At 46.6% G+C, this 11,988-nt stretch overlaps 2 protein-coding genes across 5 annotated transcripts in view; both read right to left on the reverse strand.

Moving 5' to 3' along the window:
- ENTREP3 (endosomal transmembrane epsin interactor 3) overlaps positions 1-6,377 on the reverse strand; it is a 34,839-nt gene extending 28,462 nt beyond the window's left edge. For 2 of the 4 annotated variants that reach the window (XM_081891480.1, XM_081891479.1), the window contains exons 1-3: positions 6,208-6,377; positions 4,137-5,859; positions 4-60 (exon numbers count right to left, since the gene is read on the reverse strand). In XM_081891480.1, the coding sequence (XP_081747606.1) occupies positions 4-60; positions 4,137-4,361 (282 nt within the window). In that variant the 5' untranslated portion in view covers positions 4,362-5,859; positions 6,208-6,377. The remainder of the gene's footprint in view (positions 1-3; positions 61-4,136; positions 5,860-6,207) is intronic. The other 2 variants (XM_081891482.1, XM_081891481.1) reach the window with 1 other exon arrangement.
- LOC309358446 (lysosomal acid glucosylceramidase-like) overlaps positions 1-11,753 on the reverse strand; it is a 165,852-nt gene extending 154,099 nt beyond the window's left edge. The window contains exon 1 of the mRNA XM_081891543.1: positions 11,736-11,753. The gene's annotated coding sequence lies outside the window, so the exon portion shown is untranslated. The remainder of the gene's footprint in view (positions 1-11,735) is intronic.
- Positions 11,754-11,988: the final 235 nt, after the last annotated feature.

Genomic DNA, 11,988 nt, shown 5'->3' on the forward strand with positions numbered 1-11,988 from the left:
TACCACCGGGGTGAACGGGCGCCTCCAGGAGACGATGCCAACCACTCCGGAGAATGCCAACTAGAGATCAAGACACACAGAGAAGAGAGGTTGCCTTGATTGCCAAAGATCTACCAGTGGCTTTGAGTGACCCCTGCTGGTCCTCTCTAGGTGAGAAGGAAGCTGCTGAGAGCTTGGCCAGGGGTGGGACGGCCCACTTCTATGCATTATTATTTTTAAAGAAGCTTTCACTTCTGCTTTCCATTAACCAAAGCTTTTCTCATTTTTCCAAAGGGCTGCCGCTGAATGCGGTTCGGAAACTGCAGCTAGTGCAGAATTACACCAATCCTGGTCCAACTGCACTGGCTGCCAATAAGTTTCCAGGCAGTGGTGTCGTGACGGGGGGACGGGGGGGGACGGGCAGTGTGCCCAGGGTGCCATGTCTGGGGTGTGACAAGAAGGCACCTCGCGTGGACTTGTGGCGGCGCGAGCTGCCATTGCACCGCCGCAGTTGCACGTGGAGGATCCTCTGCTTGTGACTGCCAGAGGCAAACCGCTATGTACACCACGTGTGGCGTCGCATGCACACGCTGTATGTACATGTGCTGTACATTGCGGTTTCCCACCGGCGCCAATCAAGCTCCATAAGGACGGTGGTGGGATCCCTCCGTTGCCGCTACAGCCGCATGTAGAGGATCCTCTGTTCGCAGCTGTGGCGGCGGCAGAGGGATCCTGGCACTGTCCATATGGCGCTGGAGCACCGGCGCCAGCAAACCGCTATGTATATTGCATGTACGTATGGCCCGGGTGTCACAATGCCTTTGTTCGCCCCTGTTTCCAGGCCCAATTTGAAGTGCTGTTCTTGATATATAAAGCCTTAAACAGCTCAGGACCGCAATACCTCAAGCATATGAACCTACCCAGCATATGAACCTACCCAGCATATTTCCATATGAACCTACCCAGACCCTTCATTATGAGGCCCTTCATTGAGTGCCTCCTCCACAAGAGGTGTAGATGGCGACAACACAAGAAAGGGCCTTTTCTGGGTGGCTCCCCTTTTGTGGAATGCTCTCCCCAGGAAGGCTCGCCTGACACCCTCATTATAAACTTTTAGGCACCAGGAGAAAGCGTTCCTATTTAACCAGGCCCTGGGCTGACATCCGATGCCCTTTTAAATATATGGGGGGGGGGGTATTGGTTTGTTGTTGTTCTTTATATTGTATTTTGTGTTTTTTATATTGCAGTTTTATGCTGTCAACGGCTCTGAGATATATGGCTAAAAGGTAGCACACACATTTAATAAATAATAATAATAATGATTTTTAAATCTTAAGCTCAGTTCTCCCCTATTTTCACATCACTGTACGGTTTGTTTAAAAACAACAACCATTTCTTCCCAATAAATTGCCAGCATTTTAGTGCGAACCTCCTAATGGGCACGCTTTTCTACGCAGCATTGCTTAAAATACACATTTTTGCAAAGCTTATTTCCCCTCACATTTACATTTCCTCACACGCAATGCATTTTGGTGCTCTTTTCTTTAGCATACGCAATTTTAGGTACGCTTTACCTCAGCGCATGCCTTTTCATGCACGTTGCTCAGCTGCAGAACTGCGCTACAAACAAAAAAATCTGGAGAAGTGCCGGTTTCGAAGCTGTTTCAGCTCGAATACAGTTTCAGAAAGCGTGACCGAATCACAGAGTTTTTTTTAGCAGTTGCTAGGAAGGACCTCCTGGAAGAAGTCGGAACATCTCTGTCCCAGATTAAACAGGGGAGAGAGGCTGCAAAGCTCAGCGTTCTTTCCCATGGCTGCTGGCAGCCGAGTTGACTCTGATAGCAGAGGAGGGATGCAGCATTTCTCAGTAGGCTGTGGATTTTATTATTATTATTTTATAATGGAGTTCATTCGCTCTAAATTATTCATGATTACATTTTTTTTTTATAAGCGATGTGATTGAAAACACAGCCGGCAGAAACTGCCTCGAGCTGAGGAAACGGAGGATTGGTGCCTAAAGCTAAGTCCTGCTCCGAGGAGACCCACTGATATTAATGCTCAAGGGTTAACTGAGGCCAACTGGCTGCAATGGGTCTATTCTGAGCAGGATTTGTTAGATCTCAGTGTAAACAATGCTCAGAAGGGGGCAGGGGCCAAGTATCTTTGTGTCTTTGAGGTTCCAGGCCCTCCTCTCAGAGATATTTAGAGACTGGGTGCTAGAGGACTGCCGTGCGCTGTACGTGGGGCTGCCCTAGAAGACGACTCTATTTGGTGCAAAATGGCAGCAGCCAGATTACTGGTTGGGGTTGCCTTTATAATAATAATAATAATAATAATTTTTTATTTATACCCCACCCTCCCTGGCCAAGACTGGGCTCAGGGCGGCTAACACTGAACATAAATACAGTAAAAACATTAAAACCAAAAACAGTTGATTAAAATATAAGTTAGAATCATAGCTGTCAACTTTTCCCTTTTTTAAAGGGAAATTCCCTTATTCCGAATAGGATTCCTCGCAAGAAAAGGGAAAAGTTGACAGCTATGGTTAGAATAAAGATTAAAATGCAGCTTAAAATGCAGCCTCGTTTTAGTGGTAGCCCATAGATCAAAGCCATAAGGGGAGAAAACGTCAAATATTCACCGGGGCAAACTATCCATGCTGGTCCTACGTGGGCCAGCAAAAAGAGCCAAGGGAAAATTTATATACAAATCCCATATAAGGAGTTCCATCTAATAATAATAATAATAATAAATGAGAGGGGGGATAGACTGAGTCCATCTGAAAGGCCAGGCGGAACTCATAAAACCGTGTTCTAAAGCAGATGCATTGCCGGTTGCTTTTTGGGCATAATTTAAGGTGTTCACACTAGTTTGAAGCTCTAAAGGACTGGAAGGCTGGCTCCTTCCCTTGAGACCCCCTTGGGTGCTGAGATCAGCAGAGGAGGCCCTCTGCCACCCTCAGAGGTCCAACACGGTCTTTGGGCTGTGGGTCCACCCCACCACTGCCTGTGGCCCCCAATTGACTTCCCATTCATGGGGGAGTGAATATTCCAGTTCACCAGTTTGTCACACAACATCGCCTTGATATTTTACAATATGGCAGTATTTAGAAATGTGTCTGTAAATAATTACGTTGTTGTTGTTGTTTGAATTTATATACCACCCTAAACCCACAAGTTTAACCCTATAAAAGTAAAAACCAACGCTAACCAACGTTAAAATGCCTAAATCAAATAGACATGATGAGAGACCAAATAAAAGTTTGCCAAACCAGGGAGAACTTGAAATTCAGAACCCCCCTGGTGAAACACCCACTGTGTCTGCAGAGTAGTTTATTCTCTTTTATTGAGTAATTAATGAGTAATTAATGAACTGGAATGACTACTTGCTCTCAGTGCTGTCATGTGAACCTATTGCCTATTAATGGCAATCTGCATCAGAGGCCCAGCTTCCAGGCGCCTCTGCCAGAGGTGAGGTGGGTGGTGAAATCAGACAGGGCCTTTATAGTGGTGGCTCCCTAACTGTATAATTCTTAACCTTGGGACAGTTAGCTGGTATCTATTTTGTTTGTCTCTCCAGATCCAGCTTATATGTTTTTGATTTCCCTGGGCTTTCACTGGATTTTCTGCTGTATATTTTAATTATGATTGCTACTTATCAACTTGCTTTCAGTTTTGCTGCTGATTTCAGTGTTAATTAGTGGGTACAAAAAAAATTCCTTCCAGTAGCACCTTAAAGACCAACTAAGTTAGTTCTTGGTATGAGCTTTCGTGTGCATGCACACTTCTTCAGATATTCGTCTTTAAGGTGCTACTGGAAGGAATTTTTTTTTTGTTTTGACTATGGCAGACCAACACGGCTACCTATCTGTAATTAGTGGGTAGTTTGTTTGTTTTTTAAAAAGATCTTTCTTGGAAGTGTTGGCTGATGGATGGCATCGCAGAAATCTGTTAAATAAGTAAATAACATCAGGCTGTTTTTTTGCCTTTCCCCCTTCTTCTTCTATTAAAACATCATCTGCAAATGGCTTGATTTAAATCAATGTGTGCTGCATGGGGAAGGTGGGGGAAGCCCAATATCTATCAATAATGGATCCAAAAATGGATCTGGGGAAAGCCTGAGGTTTCACCCAGCTGTGCTATGCAAGATGCACTCACCGGAAAACCAGCCCAGATAGGACATGCGTTCCGGATATGGCTCTGCGAGGGCATGTTGGTGGTTACCAGCAGACTCAACGTCACGATCAGGACGCCCAGGATCATCTGGACGAAGCCGAGGAGGAGGATGATCTGGAGCCAGGCCCGCCGGACGCGGAGGTGCGTGAAGCTGCGGGACGTTGTGCGGGCCGTCAGCGAGTAGCTGGAATCGCTCCTGGAGGGCATGACTCTGGCCCAAAGGAGGGCGGCTTCCGGAGGGACCCCAGAAGCAGCCGTAAACAGAAGCAACCCTGGTCCTCAAAGGCTAGGCCTCGAACCCTCCTGCGTAAGGCACAGGACCTGCTTTCCAAAAGAGGCAAGTTTTTTGTGGCTTTCCAAAAAGCAGCTTCTTGTTGGCCCACCCCAAATCCACTTGACTCTCTAGGCTCTGTATATTTGAGAAGAAACCGACGAAAAGGAGGGCGGATGTTGGTGTATAATTCCAAGGCAGCAACACGGCTTCACCAGGGCACCGCCCTAGAAGATATCTCAACGGTGAAAGGGTGCCTCTGAGCATGCGTGGAGGGCCCCTGCCCTGAGCAAACACACACATAAATGCATCCGACAGGAGAGGGATTCCAGGGGAGGAGACGAGGAGAGTTTGGCCTTGGCACACTTTCGCTTTTAGCTGGACGCCGCCTCAAGGGAGAAGGAGATGCCAACTTCCAGATCTCCCCCCGCCCAAGAAAGCCACTGCCCAAGAGAAGGAACATCAGAGCTTGGCTTCAGGATAGGGATCATCCCAACCTCAAAAGCCCAGAGGTTGGAGAGACAGAGCCACCAACCCAACCCTCCCGTCCTCCACGTGAATCGGTCCAGCAGAATGTGAATCCTCCAGGTCCCACGTGAACAGCATCTAACCACATCACTTGGGAGTCGAATGGGGAAAGTTAGCCCTTTTTCTCAGCCTGGCTGTGGTTAAAACGCACCGTGCAGTTTTGAATCTGCAGGGCTTTGCGCTCTTCCTTTGGAAGAAGGCCTCCAGGCCGCCAGGAGATGAAGGACTGGATGCAGAGAGATTGTTACGCAAAGAAGGGGCTTTCTGACTTTTTCCACAACCGGGGTCCTCAAGAGAGCCATCTTTCCCGAATCAGGGATCATCATGGCCCAAAGGGGACCCTTGCCTGGCAGCCATGGGATGGTTGTTTATCCGGACAGGAGTTTGCTTCCAAGGAGGAGAGAGAATCGCAAGAGCAGCAGCAAGCGGTTGATGCTGTTTCCGACGGATGAGAAACACCAAGCGGTTCCCGGACGAGCGATGGATTCTCAGCCGACCGCTGCTCCTTTGACGGGCGGCCTGGCACCACCGCTGCCATCCACGCGGCTTGCCTCCTCCCTCCTCCCCTCAACCCAGCGTTGGCAGATGCATCAGGAAAAGATGTCCGGAGTCAGCTCCAAAACCCCAGAGGATTCTCACTGAACCGCTGGCAAACCGACCTGACGCTGCGGTAACCACGCTGAGCAGGAGATGGTGGCATCTCGGCTTGGTACAGCAGAAGGCACCAGTCTCATCCGGCACAGAGGTTGGCAATTGCCAGAGTTCAAGCATTACCCAGGAAAAGTTTTTTTGGGGGTGGGGGGTGGGTGGGGAGAGGGTCCCAGCCGTGGGGGGAGAGGCTTTTTCTTCTGTGCCGTGCAGACAGAAGGCGTCAGCTCTTAAAGAGGCCACAAAACTCCGAGCCGTCTGAAAAACAGAATTGCCACTGGATAAAATAAACCGTCTCGGTAAAAAGCTGGGCACCTCGGCTTCCCTATCACAGTGGGGCTCACCTCCCTCAGCTTCTCCCTATAAACTTTGGTCTGCCCCACCCCACCCCAGAGGTCTACCGGGAAGCCCCCAACTTTGCAAAACACCCAAATCCCTCCATCTAAACTGCTTCCAAAAGGAAGAGACCAGCCATCAGCCTGGCTGGCTTGCTACAGATTCTTCTACACCCTCCACCTCACCCCACCCCACTCCCCTCTGCTCCCCATCTCATCTTTCTTCCTCCCTCCCCCCAAAAAAAGGAGCTAAACACAGCTGCAGACTTACCAGGCATGGGAGGAGTTTGCCTGCCCAGCTGCAGGGCAGCTCTTGGCCAGGGATGTTCCAGCAGCCACCTCCCCCTGCCAGGCGCCAGCATCCCTCTCTCTGGAGGATGCTCGGCTGGTCCTGATGCTGCAAGGAGGAAGGACACGCCCTGCCGTGATGCATCTTGGGAGTTGTAGTTAATCAGCCAAGGACTAGGATCCCAGGCTTTTGCCCTGCCAGGGGAAGGGTACAGGGAGCCCAGCTTGGGCAGGGTGGGTGTGCAGAATTGTGTTCCAGAGTTTCCCTGTTTGGATGGCAAGGGGCATGGGGACATAAGAAGAACAGGGAAAATCTCAGATCTTTCAGGAATGAGCAAGGTATTGCCGGTAGTAGCCTGTCCACTTTAACAGGACCAGTGCTGGTTTTTTTAGTTTTGTATTGTTTTGATTGAGAACTCATGTGCTAATCCTGGCATAACTGCATACACATTTTAAAATAATAATAATAATAATAATAATAATAATAATAATAATGCATAGCCACCCTGTATTTAAGGAGAAATCTGTTCAGTCATCCTCTGCTTCCAAAACAGGGTAATAAGGTCTGCATTAGGCTTCAGCTGTCCCATAAAATCGTATCATCTGGCCTGACCAAATTTACAAGCAGTAATTTGGGCTTTCAGATTTCAGCAGCACCCTGCGCAACGCCAAAATTCACCCCCCCCCCCACCCTCCGTCGTTCAGCTTCTGTTCTAAGTCATTGTGGTAGCACCTCCAGCAGTGCCCTCTCAGCTCAGTGGGAGTGAACCGGTTGCGCTCCCTTAAATCTGCCTCTGTCCACAACCCTTATGCTGAGAAAGAGGAGCTGGAATTTTAACCTGACACCAAAGGTGCTTCATCATTGGTGTGGGTGTGTCTGCATCTGAGCATGCACAGAGTGCCTCTTCTTTTCAATAGATACAGCCAGTCAGCTCACTTCAGGGAATGGGGGAAATCAATGTTGCTCCAATGACCATTTGGAAAGGGTCTTGATGATATGTTTTTATTTGAGGATTATTCAAGCTGCAGGTTCCAACCCACACCAACAGTCATCCCTTTCAACAATAGGTTTTTTGGGGTTTTTTGCCATCACATAAACAACTAATCACTCTTGGTTTAATGCATTTCCACTTTCATACATGAACAGAAATACAAATTTGTTCACTTTTAAGGTGTCGCAAAGTTGGATTTTTTTTTTTCTGCAGCAGACTAAAGTGACTATCCCTCTAAAAGAGGATTGGACAAATAACGCCAAGGCTGCAGGTTTGATCCCTGTATGGGGTCCCTTTCAACTCTACACTTCTATGAAATTCATGGATAAGGCTGTCGGTGCATTTTAACCTGTATTTTAATTTGTTTTTTTCTTTTTCTTACTATGTTTTTACTGAAATTTTATTGGTGTTAGCCGCCCTGAACCCGGCTCTGGCCGGGGAGGGCGGGGTATAAATAAAAATTTATTATTATTATTATTATTATTATTATTATTATTATTATTATTATTATTATTATCATCATCATCATCATCATCATCAGCCACGTGCTGCTTCCACTGTCATAGGCAGAATGTCTTTGAAAGCCAATTGCTGGGAATCATAGTTGGGGAGAATTGCTGTTGCAATCAGTTACTGCTTGCGAGTTTCCCAAGAGGCACAGAGTTGGCTTACACGAGAACAGGATGCTGGGGCTAAATGGGGCATTTGGCCTGATCCGCCAGGGCCCCTTTTATGCTCTGGAAATGGCCGTTCTGCATCCATTTGTCCATTTCACAGATATTTTTTTTCTTTGAGAGAGGACCTCTTTGTAAAATGATTGTTCTCATATGAGCATCTTACAGTTCAACTCCCTCCCTCTTCTCATCAGGGCCTGAAATTGCACATTGCTGAGTCTCCCATTATTTGTTTACTCTCTCTGTGCTAGCTTCTCCGCAGATTTAAAAGCCACGTGGGTGTTTGCTCTTCCAGCTAAAGGGAGCATTTGCAAAGCGCTTGGTGCCGTGTTATGTACAGTTCAAAGATATCACGTCCTCCAATATTTCTCCAATGAAAATAAGGGTGTCCTATTTAATAATAATAATTTTATTTTTTTTATACCCTGCCCATCTGACTAGGTTGTTCATTAAATTTGTATATTGCCGTATACCTGTAAAGAGGCGCTTCACAACAGAAAATTACAATTAAAAAAACACAAAACACATAACAAAAATAAGAACAAAGAGAACCCAATAACTCCCCCCACTTCCACAACATATTTAAAACTAGGCAGAGGGCCTTATCGGTAGTTGCACCTGCCTTGCAGAACGCCCTCCCATCAGATGTGAAGGAAATAAACAGCTATCTGACTTTTAGAAGACATCTGAAGGCATCCCTGTTTGGGGAAGTTTTTAATGTTTGATGTTTTTTCGTATTTTTAATATTTTGTTGGGAGGCGCCCAGAGTAGCTGGGGAAACCCAGCCAGATGGGAGGGGTATAAATAATAAATTATCATCATCATCATCATATGAAGGGGAACATCTTTTCCTGGCGCCTAAAGGTGTACAATGAAGATGCCAGGCCAGTCTCCCTGGGGAGAAGGTCCCACAAACTGGGAGCACCCTGTGTAAGGCTTGTGCAAGCAAAAATGTTTTCAGCAGGCATTGAAAAGAGCAGAGAGAAGGCACCTGCCTGATGTCACTAGGCAGGGAGTTCCAAAGGTTGGGCGCTGCCACACTAGAGGATAAATTTCTTACAAATACAGGATAAGCTGCAGCTGTCAGAATACCAGTTCCCACCACCTGACTCAGTATTGCTGGCTCAGATTGGCAGCAACACCCCGAAGTCTCAAGCATGGAAGGCTCTCTTTCCCATCACTAAGTATCTGCCCCCATTTAACTAGAGACTAAACTTCTGTTGGCAAACATGCCGAGTTACTTGCGCTGTGCACACTACGCAAAAAAATACACATTTAAAGCATATTATTTCCAATTCTGTTGCAGTATTCGAGGAACTTCAGTAATAGTTGCAAGGTAGATATAAGAAATTAGGTTTATTAAGAATAAGTTTAATTATGATTCAGTTACAGATAGGTAACTGAACACATAACAAAAATAAGAACAAAGAGAACCCAATAACTCCCCCCACTTCCACAACATATTTAAAACTAGGCAGAGGGCCTTATCGGTAGTTGCACCTGCCTTGCAGAACACCCTCCCATCAGATGTGAAGGAAATAAACAGCTGTTGGTCTGCCATATTCAAAACAAAAAAATTCCTTCCAGTAGCACCTTAAAGACCAACTAAGTTAGTTCTTGGTATGAGCTTTCGTGTGCATGCACACTTCTTCAGATACACTGAAACAGAAGTTTCCAGACCCTTCTATATAGTGAGAAGGTGGGGAGGGGTATTACTCAGAAGGGTGGTGGGAATGGGTGATTGGCAGATAGCTGTGATGAGCCTGTTGACGACTCTTAACGACTGCAATAGGTCTTACAGGAAAAAGCAAGGGGTGAGAAGGTGAAAAATGGCTTTGTCATGTATAATGAGATAAGAATCCAATGTCTTTGTTCAGACCAGGTCTCTCCATGGTTTTAAGTTTGGTAATAAGTTGCAATTCAGCAGCTTCTCTTTCCAGTCTATTTCTGAAATTCCTTTGTAGTAAAATAGCTACTTTGAGATCTTGTATAGAATGTCCTGGGAGATTGAAGTGTTCTCCTACTGGTTTCTCTGTCTTTATGATAAAAGTGTGTATTGGCAATAAGTAATATGAAATTGAAATATGGAATAGACGGGAGGTTGGGTCTTTAGTGTCAAGACCAATATATGTTTTATTGTTTGCTAAGAAAATTATGTGTCTATCGTTATTCCTGTGTGTAATTTGGTATTTGTGGGGTTTTTTTCTTGTTGTATCAATAAAAACTAAGAAATAAATAATTTAAAAAAGCGTATTATTTCCCCCAAAGAATCCTGGGAGTTTTCACCACACAGAACTGCAATTCTCATCCCCCTTACCAAGCTAAAGTTCCCGTGATTCTTTGGGGGGGTGGGAGGAAGGAATAACATGATTATTTAAGTTACAGATAGGTAGCTGTGTTGGTCTGCCATAGTCAAAACAAAAAAATTCCTTCCAGTAGCACCTTAAAGACCAACTAAGCTAGTTCTTGGTATGAGCTTTCGTGTGCATGCACACTTCTTCAGATACACACGGTATAAGGTGGTGTCTATGCGCCCATCCTGTATTTTTATAGTAGTGTCCAAAAAATGTATTTCTTGCATAGATTGATTCATTGTTAGGTTGATTGTGGGGTGAAAATCATTGAATTTCTGGTGGAAGGTGTCCAGGGTCTGTTGACCATGTGTCCACATGATAAAAATATCGTCAATGTATCGCAGGTACAAGAGAGGTTTGAGTGGGTAGGAGTTTAGGAAACGTTCTAAATCTGCCATGAAGAAGTTGGCATACTTTGGGGCCATGCGGGTGCCCATTGCTGTGCCACTGATCTGAAGGAACAGGTCATCACCGAATTTGAAGTTGTTGTGGGTAAGGACAAATTGGCTGTGTATCTGAAGAAGTGTGCATGCACACGAAAGCTCATACCAAGAACTAACTTAGTTGGTCTTTAAGGTGCTACTGGAAGGAATTTTTTTGTTATGATTATTTAAATTCATGGGGTGCCCAGGTCAGAACCAACTCCAGCTACCCTGGGCGAACAAGGGGGGCTATTGGCTTCAGTAGCCAAGTAGAACCTCCAGCTCCAGCAACACTATACCTCCAAATCCTAGAGTGGCAACCAGAGGAAGGCCACCGTCTACACATGCCCTGCTTGCGAGGTTCCAGAGGATGCAACTCGGGGAAATATAATATGCGACGTGGCCTGGTTTACAAATGCTGCAGCCGTTCTGAGAGGTTTGTTCTGCGGGAAGGAAGAGGCAGCAAAAGCCCAGCAGCCCCAGCTTTTAGCTCTCCTCTCCTGCCATCAAGACAGCTCCCCAGAGGCCCTCCGTTGCTGCTTAATGGATGCTCCTCCACCACCAGCCGCAGCCCAGCTCCTTCCCCGCCCTACGTTAAGTGCAGCTCGCCGGAGCTGGCGGAAACCCCAAATGGGCCAGGCCCGGTGGCTCCCTGCTCATCCGCCACCCCCCAACTGCCTCCCCCGTTCCCTGGCACCAGTGGGAAACGGCCAGGCAGGTGGTGGCAATAGATGCCAAAAAGTCTTTTCATGAAACAGCAGCCGGGGCTCCCAGGCTTCCAAGCAAAGCGGGAGCCATTAGCCTCACCCCCCCAATGTGTCTTATTTATTGAAATCGATGCCAGCAGGGCTCAGATCCACCTGACAACAACACCCTGAGTGACCAGGAAGGTCTTCTCTGGGGTTTTCGGATGTGTGGGGGTTCTCTGAAGCAGCGGTGGGGTGGCAAAGGCAGGGCCCCTCCTTCGTGGCTAAGTCACAGCCTCTTCTTAATATTCTGCAACCTTCCAAGATTACACATTAAATCTTATAATTATGCAATAATAGTCGCCAGGGATGTAGAGTGGTACCTCGGGTTACAGACGCTTCAGGTTACAGACTCCACTAACCCAGAAATAGTACCTTGGGTTAAGAATTTTGCTTCAGGATGAGAACAGAACACAGCAGTCAACTTTCAGATTTGAAAATAAGGGATCAGCAGCCTCGAAAATAAGGGATCAGCAGCCTCACCTGTCCCGGGGACAGTCTACGGGATATCTAACAATCTGGGATAGCAGCAGGAAGCAGCGGGAAACGGCGCTGGAATAAGGGCATTTCCCGCAA

Source organism: Podarcis melisellensis (genome assembly GCF_964234715.1).
Source record: "Podarcis melisellensis genome assembly, chromosome: 16".
Classification (NCBI taxonomy): Eukaryota; Metazoa; Chordata; class Lepidosauria; order Squamata; family Lacertidae; genus Podarcis; species Podarcis melisellensis.